Source organism: Spermophilus citellus (assembly GCF_964194105.1).
Source record: "Spermophilus citellus genome assembly, chromosome: 1".
Taxonomy (NCBI): domain Eukaryota; kingdom Metazoa; phylum Chordata; class Mammalia; order Rodentia; family Sciuridae; genus Spermophilus; species Spermophilus citellus.
The window spans coordinates 143,767,615-143,779,729 of record NC_138182.1 but is presented as its reverse complement, the minus strand read 5'-3'; the positions used below and the strand labels follow the sequence as shown (position 1 = coordinate 143,779,729).

The following is a 12,115-nucleotide window of genomic DNA, read 5'->3' as shown; positions in this document are numbered from 1 at the left end:
GGTCAATGGGAAAGAGCCAGTAGATAGGAGGAAGTTGGACATTCAGGAGAGAGAAGAGGGCAAGCTCCTGAGAAGGGATGGGAAGATGCAGAAGGTACAGGGAAGTTTCTGTAACATAACGGATGTAGCAGATGTAGAAAGGTTTCTGTTTGGTTTTAGCTGAGCTTTGGCTGGTGGTTGACACAGGCAGGAACAGTGGCTCTCTTTATTTTGTGGGTTGTATTTCTGTGTGGCTGTCTTTCCCAGGTCTGCACTGTCTGCCTGGTCAGTGAGCCATAGGGAATATTCACACTGGGCCTGGGTGGAGCCTGGGCATCTCCGGTTCTGGGCTCTCCTCCCTGATGAGATTCTCAGACCTTGTTTCTCCTCATTCATGAGGAGGCAGGTTCATGGAGCAGGCGTGGGAACCTGTTTGGCCGCCAGGAGTCCCCCAGAGCAGGCTGAAGATTGCTGCATCCGGCATCATTCGCTCCCAGGCTGGACTGGCACAGTGCAGTGTCTAATCTTTTGGCTTGATAAGGCAGAGCTTGGGCAAACAAACCATGGGTGCTCCAGGCTGTGACTCGGCTCCGCCTCCCATCCCCTCCCCACCCCTGTCTTTGGAGGGCTCCTTTCCTATCAATCCACCACTCCCACCCATATAGCCAGGAGTGCCTGAGTCAGGGGTCCAAATCCCTCTAGGAGCTAGTCCCAGGTTCCTAGCCTTCCTCAAAGTCTTCTTCACTGGTTGTCCTCTTTCGTGACATCCAACTCTCACCGGGATAGAAAAGACAAACGGGGTCCTGTACTCCGCAGGGTAACTGAGCAAAGGGGGATGAGCTGAAGCAAGGGAGTCCGCCGAGCTCCAGGGATGCTCCCCGGACATCCCCGACGCAAAGATGGGGTCGTCGCCCCTTCTGGAGGCGCCCAAGTGCTGCAGAGGGGCACAGGCCGAGTCCCACAGGTGGGAGCCCGCCGAGGGGAGGCAGGAGCGGTATACGTGCAGCGAGCTGCGGGCGGCATGAAGGGCGCTGGGCGGCCCGCTCCATCCTGGCGCTAGGCCAGCTCCCGCTACCGCGCAGTCGGGCGGCCGGGGCCTTCCCGGCGGTGGCGCCCTCAGGCAAAGATCCAGGGCCGGGGGCCGGGGACCCGGCCCGCCCGGCCTCGGGGGCGGGAGGTGGGGACGTGGCCGAGGCTCAAGAGGGCGGAGCCCGACCGCGGCAGGAGGCGGAGCCTCGGAGGGAGGAGGTGCCGAGCGGGCCGGGCGACGCCGCAGGAGGTTCTGGAAACGCCGGGAGCGGCGCGTGTCCAGGTGAGCGCGCCGCCTGCGGGATCAGCTGTTGGGCTCGTTCTCGGCTGCGGGCTGGGGTCTTTGGGAGATGGGTTCTGTCAGCGCAGAGCCGGACTCAGGGGCTGAAAGACGGGGGTCGCGCCGCCCGCTGCGCAAGCGGCGCCCGCAGCCCCGCGCCCTCCGCCTTGTTTCTGCACCCGCCTGGGTTCCTGGCCCGCCAGCGTCCCTTCCCGAGATCACGGTGGTGAGGTCAGCAGCGCCCTTCCTGCCGGTCCCCTCGGCGGTTGGCGGGGCGGGGCGGGGCACTTGGCCGCCCTGCCCTGTCATGCTCCCTGAGAAGGGGTGGCCTGACCCTGGGGGCTGCCAGTGGTTGGAGGCAGGGACGGGGGCGTCGGCTGCCCGGGAGGGGCTGCTTCGTGTTGGGGAGGCCCACTCTCCTCGCTCCTCAGCCGGGCCGGATCAGCTTGGTGCTGTTAATTAGATGAGCAGTTAATTAGATCGGTTGGATCAAAAAGTCTTCTTTCCCCTTCTGACATCCCTGTGGAATCTGTTTGTGTGTGTGTGTGTATGTGTGTGTGTGTGTGTGTGTGTGTGTGTGTATATATATATATTTTTTTTCCCCCAGCAGTTACGGAGACCTGAGGTAATTAGCTAACTAATTCAACAAACGACCCTTCTGTGCGCCAGAAGCTGCCAGGAGTTGCTAGCCCAAGGGGGCAGACGACTGGAAGAGCGGGAAAAGTCCAGGCCCAGTATGGTAAGTGCTGTCCTGGCAGGAAGGTGGACTGTGGGTACTCAGGATGCCCCAGGACAGAAGACTTCCTTGAGGAGGTGACTCAGGAGCAGATGGAGTGTGGCAAAAGGGTAATCTGGACAGAAGAAAAGTCTGAGTGGGAGCTGCCTTGGGCCACGGGCATTCTTGTGGTACTCTAGTGGGAAGCAAGGTGATGGGGAAAGGGCACTTGAGGAAATAGCTGCTTGTGGACTCCATTTACAAAAGCCTAGAGTGAGAGGACAGTGCCAGGTACTGTGCCCTGCATGGGTTAGGTGCCCAGGATACCCTTGCAACATGAGTACAGATCAGGGTGCTTCCTGTCTTAGCTGTTGCTGAGCAGAAAGGGTGGGCCCTTGGCTTCTGTGTTCTAATCTGACACATTGAAGTTGCTCAGGAGAGCATTAGAGTTGTTCCCAAGACAGACTTGTCTTTTACTACAGAATAACACACTTAAAGCTTGTGCTTCTGCATAGGGACCCAACAGCCTCAGCCCTCTTACAGGAGATCCTGAAGGACTCTAAGAGCAAGACTGATGGACATTACTTTGTAGCTTAGCACATTCTCAAATGTCCCAGACTTTGCACAGATCCATTGCCCACCTGAGAATTTATAGGATGCTTTTGCCAGCTGCTGCTTATTTGCAACTTGTATCCCATCTGAGACAACACATCTGAGATTTAGTTCTCTGTTAAATGGACCAAGATTCCCTTTGGCTTTGGCTTTAAATTGCCCTTGAAGCATCCAGGGTGCAGTCTCTCACTGTGGTGTTGTGCCTCAGGGGCCAGCTTCTCTTTTTTGCTTCTCATTGTTCACAGGATATTTGGCTTTTGAATTCTTTTCTTTTAGGACCTTTTTATTCTCACAGTGCCAAGCATGTCCACTCTATGGCCCAGACATTGAGGCCACATAGCAAGGATGGAGTTGGCTGAGGCCTTATCCCAGAGATGCTGTCATACTGAAACTGAGGTTTGTGATAGGCTCTTCTGCCCTGTCATAGGCTCTGAAGTGGGATGCCTGATAGAGCGCTCACTTTGCCACTGGTTTAGACCAGCCATAGCTGCTCTCTGTTCATTTCTTAAGTATCTCCTGCATCCGTGCTTGGCTTCTGCCTAAAGTGTGCCTGGGGCTGGAATGAGGGAGATGAGGTGGCCAAGGCACTATTCTTGCCTATGGGGAACTCATAATCTGTCTCAGATTGTTGTTTCGTGCTGGTATCTGGGCACATGCCAGGAGGACTGCTCATCACTCAGACACTGGGTACGTGCAACTCTGAGGAATGAGTGGGGTGAGAAAATATAGGGTCTTCTCATTTCCTGAGAAAGTCTCCCTTTTTAGCTCTGCCCTCCCACATCCTTGGGAGGGTCTGAGGCTGGACGCAAGGCCTTGGCCGAGTTGTGGCCACGCTGGCTGATAGTGTGCAGAGGGCTGGTAGGTGTGTCCCTAGTTCTTGGGATCTGTCAAGAGTTTAATTTTATGCAGATGGAGTTTGGCAGGAAATGTTGTAGCACAGGCACGTGCAAGCCTAGCAGAATACTGGACTGAGAGTTAAACTTTGAAAAAGTCACTCAAATCTAGCAATTTGGACTTTTGAAGTGCCTGAGGGTGGGACATTAGTCTATCCTAGAGCAAAGGGGCCTGATGAATCCTGTGGTCTGTGGGTTTTGTGCTGGGAACAGGGAATGAGAGATAGATAGACAGTTTTTTATTCTTAGAAAGAGCAGAGAGGAATGAAAAGTCTGAACTAGACTTCTTGGAGCCCTAGGAGAGAGTTTTTGTTCAGTTGGTGTCATTGCAGGGCTGAGGATTAAAGTGTTTAGGTAGTGTTCTCCAGCTCAGAGAGGATCTGTCTGAGCCTGGTCAGAAGCCAGTTTCTGCTCTAGACCTCTCCAGAAGTGCTTAATAGAATGTAGCCTGCTCTGTACCTGGTACAGAGGATATGGCAGAGATTCCAAGACCTGGTACTTGTAGAACCCTGAAGTAAGCAGGTCAGAGGCACAGAAGTACATGAGACCCTAGAGTATTGGTCCAGGTCCCTGTCTTTTGTTAGAGAAATTTTGTTGGTGAGGTTTAGAACCAGGGGTTGGCTAATGCCAGGATTGTCCCTGATGGGCAGTGTACTGTATGACCCTAGTCTCTCCTGTAAGTCTTCTGGCACTCCTGGGACATGGAAAGTGCCCAGTTTCTGCTTTGTTCTTGTTTCATGCCTTTTCATTGACCTCTGGTCTGGACCTTCTTCCTCACTCAGATAATCAATTGACTTATGCAGGGCAGCTGACTATTTCCGTTCCACTGATTTTTCTCTGGTGCTCCTCATGCTGATAATTCACATAAATTATGCCTGGTGCTTGCTGATATCCGTCATCTCATTCAGTCATCACAACAGCCATGTGAAATATAGGTCCTAGTATCATATAGATGGGGACACTGAGGTTTACAGAAGGCTGTGAATTACACAAGGTCATAAAGCCAGAAAGTAGTGATGGAGTTGGGATTTAACTCTGGGTCTGCCCGACCCCAGAGTACCTGCTCATTGGACTGAACTGCCTTGCCTTGAGGTGGGCTGCTTGGTTACATGTGAGTGCTGTAATGTCTGGAGGTAGGAGTAATACTCACCTGAACTCAGGGAACTGTGTTGCTGTTTTCTGGGTCCGCATTGCTCTCCTTCTGGTGAGATCCAGCCAGAGATGTCTTGAACCTGCTTTGTGAACCTTTTGGGTAATCCATGATAAAGTCCTTAGCCTGGGCAGGCATGCTTTGCTAGAGCAAAGTGTTGCTTCCCTCTTTGGAAGGCCCCTGTGTTCTAAGGTAACTCATATTCCTGAGTAAGATTGGATGGCAGCTGTCTGTAGTAAAAAGTGTGTTTGGGGCTTGGGCTTGGTTCTGACATTGATTTTCTGTCAGATGTCAAATGTGGAGGAAGCCCTCTTGGCTTCACTTATCAATCTTTTGTATCTATCTTATACAGTAGTTTCCCCCCTTACCCACAATTTTATTTGCCACAGTTTCAGCTATACATGGTCAACCACAGTCTGAAAATATTAAATAGAAAATTACAGAAATAAATAATTTGTAATTTTTAAGTTGTGAGCCCTTCTGATTAGCATGATGAAATCTTGTGCCATCCTGCATGTTCTGTCCAGGACAAGAATCAGTCCTTTGTCCAGTGTATCCATGCTGTATATGCTACCCACTTGTCACTTTGTAGCCATTTTGGTTATTAGATTGACTGTTAATGGTATTGCAATGTTTATGTTCAAGTAACCCTTATTGTTTATTATTAATAATGGCCCAAAGTGAAAGAGCAGCGATGCTGGCAATTTTTTTATAATGTTATAATCTATTTTGTTATTTGTTTTTTTTAACAGTAATCTCTTACTGTGCCTAATTAATAAGCTAAATATTATCATAGGTACATACGTATGGGGAAAAAACAGCATATGCAAGATTTGATATTTATTTCCTGTGGTTTCAGGCCTCCACTGGGGGTCTTGGACTGTATCCTCCATGGACAAGGGGGGATTACTCCATCTGGAATGGAGATGATTATTTAGCTTACAAGATTTTAGTGAGAATTAGATGGTAGAAATGAAAGATTTTTGGAAACATAAATTGTGGTTACCTTAGACTATGTTCCCAGAAAACAGCCTGAGGAAGAGCTTAAGTGCTTAATGCTTTATTGGAAAGTCTGTTATTGCAGGGCAGCCAAGACATGGGAAGAGAAAAATGAGGTAGAGAAGAATAGGAAGCAAATACAGGGTGGTGCTTTAGCAAGGTGGCCACTCTGCATGAAGATCTACTTGTTGTTCACCCATTCAGGACCTCTCTGTGCAGGCTCTGTAGAAACTCTATGCCTCAGAACAGTTTCTTGTAAAAGGCCTAGAGAGAATTTATGGGCTGAACTTCTCTTGTCTTCTATGCATCATTAGTCAGAACTGCCTTGTGAGCCACTAACTTTCCCTCCCTCCTCAGGAGGGCCCTTCTGCAGCCATTGGAGAGATCAGTATGGAGATAGGAGAGCCAGAAATTCTGGCATAGGTCAATACAGTCACTTTGACTAGGTTAAGGCCAAACAAGTGGTTCAGGGCCTAGAACATGGGTGAGACCAGAAGAGTATGAGACTGTGTGTAGGATGCATCCAATATGGTGATGTGTGAATTTCATCCTCCTGTAGATCCTTCTTATGAATTAAGATAGTCTAGACTGCCAAGTCTCTGCCAAGACCCTAACTGAAAACCCAACTTGGCATTTGCATGTTGATTTTAATGATCTCCTTGCTACTTCTTGGCCTAATTACTGAAGCAGGAGATTTTGTGGTTTTGATGGTACCCAAGTAGGGAAGTGGAAATCAATGTTTTCATGCACTGGATGGAGAAGGTGTAGGAACAGATACATATTATCTGGCACATGCACCCTCATCCAGTTTTGCAGGGTCCATTGTGCCTCCTTTTCTCTACTGGGGATCAAAAATAAGAGCCCAGGGAGTTCCCTAAGAGATAGTCTTATATGGCTTCTTAAATGTGGAGTGAGGGATGATGAGGTTCAAGAGAACACTTGACTACTTTGAGCACAGATCCAGGCTTCATTAGGTTTTTGGTAAAAGAAATATTTTTCACATGGAGTAATTGTTGAAGATATGAAACCTGGCATGGTGAGATGGGCTGGAAAGGACAGCAGGGCCAGGTCACACAGAGTTATGGGGCCCTTTGGGTTAAGGAGTTCAGACTTTGTCCTGCTGGCAGTGGAAGCCAAAGGAAGGGATTCAGTAAGCCATGCTGACTACTTTGTAGAATAGAGTTGGGAGGGAAGCCAGATGAGATGTGGAGAGAGAGGTCAGAGAAGGTTAGGGCCAGCATGGCTGTAGCTGTGATGGTAAGGGCTCAGATGATGGTTGAGATGTAACATCAGAGAACACTTGGGTGCCTTTCCTGTAGTGGCAGTGACAGCAGCTTTTGGGCCTGAATGTTCATTCATGCGTTCTATAGTGGGACCTCCCGTAGCTCCGTGCAGCTCCTCCTAGATTGAGCATTTAATTCCTTTCATCTCTGCCATCCTGGAGTTGGTCACAGCACCAGGAGGGAGGGCCATGGGAGGGATAGGGGGTCAAGGACCCCTGTTCAGGGAGGTTTGCTACTTCACAGAAAACAGGCAGAATTTTATCCAGTGTCAAGCAAGACCTTTCTATTCTCAGCAAATCCATGTTCTGTCTCTAGGCTGTTAAGTACATTGTTAAAATTCAAGCTGTTGGGTTTGGGTTGCAGCTGGGAGCTTGGCAGAGGATCCTGCTTGATGAGGTAAGGGGAGAAGCTAAGGACGCTGCTGGTTTGCAGCTGGAAACATCTTTTCATGGTCATTTGGCCAGGTTGTAAATGTTCTTTCCAAAGAGCAGTCTTGGTAGGACCTCTGGTTGTATGTCTTGGAATTTCCCTGTGCTTAGAAATAGTGCCAGTTGCCTGGTGGGTGAATTACTGTCACTGGGGTGTTGGCAGGCTTCACAGGACCTCCCGGTGGGGGTCCAAACTGTAGGGCTGCCAAGACCCCTTTAGAGTTCATTTGAGAAGGCCCTGCTTTGTTTCCTTTATATTTAAGCATATTATAGAAAATATTTTAAAAATTCCTATATAATTCCTTATAAAAAGATTAGGAAAACAAGCATAAAAGGAAAAATAAAATTACTTCACTGAGATGCAACTAGATCATGCCTCTCTTGCATATATACTACATGCAGTAGTTTTTCCTTACAAAAGTGAAATCATGTAGTATACTTTGTTTGGGGCCTGCTTTTTCACAGTGCTTTGTTCTCTCTGCATTGATATGCATACAGTAGGCATTCTGTATACTCTATAACAATTCACTCTATGGAAGAAATCTAAAATTTTCTGTTGTTGTTTCCTAAATTGAACAAGCATATGATGAAGAGTTATTTGTGGGGTGACTTCTAGGAGATACATTATTCTAAGCTCTAGGGTGCAGCTCAGGTAAAACTCAACAATGGTTTTCTGTTTGGGCTTGGTGCAACTTTGCTTTTCATAAAAGGGGATTTGGCCACATCATCAAACTTATTCTGCGTGGATTTCTGAAGGTTCCTGAAAGGGCTTTTGGCAGCATTGGACATTGTTTGGAACTAGGCAGGTACACGTACTCGCATGTTCTTTGCAAGTTAAGGGTATAAGAGAGAGTAAGGGTTGACCTTTTGCACATTGTGGGGCACAGTCCCTTTTGAATGCTTCTTCCTCCCAACTTCATGCTAATTAAATAACCTTTGTACAAAGCCTTCTGAGTAGAGAGGCCCAGGATCAGGAGAAATAGGATGGGGTTGCAAGATGCCCCTGCTTGGGATGGCAGTATGGATGTGGCAGTCTGGGAGCTGCTTGGGGGTGCCCAGCTGTTTGGGCCAGCAGAGTCATCATCCCCCTCTCCTGCCAGAGTGAGACTCTGCGACTCTTAATTTCCCCAAACTTATTTGTGATTCTTTGAGGCTCTGCCTCCAGGCCAGGATTCGTGGATGGGCTCAATCTAAGCCACACAGCACATTCCAGAGAAAGGACAGCTGGTATTTATGTAATAAAGAAACCTGGCTGCTTTACCATAAGTGCTATTAGGTGCTCATGGATGGTGTCAGCTGGATAATTTGAAAGGCATGGAGAGACTCCCTCTTCCCATAAATTTTTTGTCTGAGCTCTGCAGATGTATGCAACTGAAAATGGTGATACACCTGGAGAGAAGGGTGGGGGCCCCCACTTCCAGCCATGTCTAGTCTGATCTCCTGCCTGGACCTTGTTCTCCCATCACCCCCGCCCCAAAGCTGGTCCCCCTACTGTTCACAGATCCTCCTGGCTTTGAGTTTTTCCTACACATACACAGAAGGTGCTCTCCTGAGGTAGTCAAGCCTTCTGAGGTACAAAGAAGAGACATATGTCCTTTTAAGTTAATGGGCTTGTAGAAGCAACAAGAGAGGCCTTCTGGAATCCTGAAATGGAGAAGACAGTTGGGGAGGCCTGGGAGCAGACCAGGCTGGAACTGGGAGCACCCGGCCCACACCTACTCATCTTCTTGCTTTCTTTTGATGCCTTGACTCATAATATACTCCTTAGCCTACTACTCCCTTCCCTACAGCACACCCTGGCTTGAGGAAAGATAATTATCCTGTCTGTCTCTGAGCCCCCAGCAACTAGACTGTGATGGGCATGCTGTCAGCTCTGCAGCCCTGCTGGGCTGGACACTTGGGCCCATGCACTTAAGCTATCTTCTTAGATAAGGTTAGAGGAACCTATTTGTGGCTGGGCCCTTCTGTAAGCCTAACCTGTTACCATAGTGGATTGAAATTTCTTCTGAAAGGGTAAGATGAGGAATGGAGAGTGTGACTGTGTATCTAAGCAACCATGGCAGGCAAAAATTGATGAACTGGCATTAGGCAGCTCAGACTTGGAGCTTAACTTTCAATTAAGACTTTTATTTTGGGGAGAAGCATTTATTTTTCCTTTATTTTCTCAGTAAATTTCCATTTGAGCATTCCAGTGAGACTTGGCTGAAGTGGATCCAAAAGAGAAGAATTGGCAGAGTCGGGGCTCCGATGGGTGGTGGTCCTCCAGCACGTCCTGGGCTGCGTTGCTGAGCTGGGAGATGATGTCTGAAGCTTCTCTTGTGTATATGGGTCCACTGCCAGTGAGGCTTGCCCCAGGTGGTGCCTGCCTCCCTCAGAGCGGTGTCTGACTATTTCTAGACTGATGAGGAGCTGGCTTCTTCCCTGTGTCAACTGTCTAGCTCAAGAGTTTGGCTATGGGTGGCTAATTCATTTTTGTTTTCTGAGTGCCTAGCTCAGTGCCTGGCATCTCTGTATGGTCAGTAAATATTTGTGAATGAATGGTGACTGGCCAGTGAGGATGGCATCTGCTGAGGAGCCTCACTACAGGAAGAGCAGTGTCTATCCTGGATGTCACTCCCCTGACTGCTCTGTGTTTGGCGGGTACAGACTGGCCGGGGTCAGTTTGATGATTCTTCTGGCTGACCATCTGCTCTACCTCTCAGTTTGGGCTGGGTTCCCTAGAATATATCATATCAAGTTCTCTGTTGTTGTCTTTTCATAATGTCACCATCTTATGGGCAAGGACTAGGTCACCAGAATCTGGCATTATCATGGTACATGTGTTGGAAGGTAAGATAGAAACAGTCTGTGAAATAAGAAGGGGTAGACCAGAATCTTGGACTGTCAGATGATTGGAACCAGAGGTGACTGTCCCCTCACCATGATTCAGCCTTCTCATGTTGCTAGTGGTTTCCAGGAGTTGAGAGGATGGAGCCTTTCCCCAGGGCATATGGCTTGCCAGAGTAGGGTCCAGAATTGAGCACATGTCAGTGCTTCCACACCCTGTGGTGATCCCAAATCTCTTTCTTAGCTTTCTTGTGCTGCGCCAGGATTTTGGCACATTTGAGTGTGTGTGCACATATGTATGTGTCTCTTCAACCTAAGTTGCTCTTTTTCACTGGCAATCTATTGGTCCTAGCAATTAACTATCCTTGTTTTTAAGCCCATTTTGATCTAATGAATGTCCCTGAAATGCCTTGCAGATGCTTCCCTCTCTGACCATGAAACTCCAGGTGTCCACACTGCTGATGGCCTGGTTTGGTGTCCTGAGCTGCGTGCAGGCCGAGTTCTTCACCTCTATTGGTATGTGGCAACAGGACTGTTGTCTTCCTGGGCATCCCTTGGCTCAAATGCCAGGTGATTTCACTACCTGAGGTGTGTTCTAATTCAGGGAAGGGTGGCCTCATTCACTGGTTTTGACCAGTTCTGGAGATCATGGGGCTTACAGAGTTGCCATTTTCCCCTCTGAGAGCCTAAAGATCTGGATTTCCTTGGATCCAGCTGTCTGAATGGGCCCTTCTCCCTGGGACATGCAGGCTGCATGCATGCTATCTGGCCTTTTTGACTAACTTTCTCCCAGGCCAAGAGTGGTTCTGAGCAGTGAGCACTCTGTGTCCTGGGAATCCAGCTCTTCTCCTTACCTGAAGTTTCAGAGCTTGTTTCCATATGATGACCCCTTAGGATGTCTATTCCCAGTGACGTGACCAGCTGGTTAACAGTAGGAGAATGAAATTTGGACCTTCTTCCTTGAGTAATCCCAGTGAATTTATCACAGACATCCTGTTGGCACTTCTGCCTGTCTCCTCCTAGAGTTGGGGCCAGGACCATGTGTTCCCAGAGAGCCTCGACACGCCCTTGGCCCAGAAAATTTACTTCTTCTGAATTGATGTTTTATGCCCCAAGGAAGGGGGCTGGACATCCCTCATTCATTTCTGATTGGCCCTTACTTCTCTCCTACAGGGCACATGACTGACCTGATTTATGCAGAGAAAGACCTGGTACAGGCTCTGAAGGAGTACATCCTTGTGGAGGAAGCCAAGCTCTCCAAGATTAAGAGGTGTCTAATGTCCTAAGGCCCCATATGCACATTGAGTCAGCCTTCCTGCCCGTCCCTGCAGCCCATGTATGGGTGTCTATAAGAGGAAGCCCTCCAGAGGTGTGGTCTCTCCCACCCGCCTGAATGCTTTAGTATCACATGGGTTAAAGAGTCTCTGTCTTTTCCTTTCTGCTTAAGTCCTTTCTACTTTCACCGAGGTTCCCAGCTCTTATTAAGATTAAGGAGCTAGATGTATCTGTGGGAGTTACTGTATTCATGTTTTATTACCTCTTAACAAAAGGTGACGGATCTCATCAGGGAAATTACCACAGATCAAGACCTGTGTGGGTGGGGATGTTAGTCTTCCTTTTCTTTGGTTCCACAGCTGGGCCAACAAAATGGAAGCCCTGACCAGCAAGTCAGCTGCTGACCCAGAGGGCTACTTGGCTCACCCTGTGAATGCCTATAAGCTGGTGAAGCGGCTGAACACAGACTGGCCTGCTTTGGAAGACCTAGTCCTGCAGGACTCAGCGGCAGGTGAGGGACAGTGAGCAAATGTTATGTAAGAATATAGACCCTGCTGATGATGGCTCTGTCCTTTCTCTTTTAGTGCTGGTAGTTGGCGGTCCTTATTTTAAAACATGTAACTGTAATCAGTTTTTGCCTTTTTGT

General features: G+C 48.7%; 1 protein-coding gene across 5 annotated transcripts in view; it reads left to right on the top strand.

Moving 5' to 3' along the window:
• The first annotated feature begins 1,150 nt into the window (after positions 1-1,150).
• The window catches only part of P4HA2 (prolyl 4-hydroxylase subunit alpha 2), a 33,376-nt gene continuing 22,411 nt past the window's right edge, over positions 1,151-12,115 (top strand). For 3 of the 5 annotated variants that reach the window (XR_014022952.1, XM_081301159.1, XM_081301162.1), the window contains exons 1-5: positions 1,183-1,291; positions 1,899-2,027; positions 10,611-10,710; positions 11,368-11,464; positions 11,829-11,980. Coding sequence is in view for 4 of the 5 variants with exons in the window: in XM_081301159.1 (XP_081157285.1) it covers positions 2,025-2,027; positions 10,611-10,710; positions 11,368-11,464; positions 11,829-11,980 (352 nt within the window). In the remaining variant the exon portion in view is untranslated. The other 2 variants (XM_081301160.1, XM_081301161.1) reach the window with 2 other exon arrangements.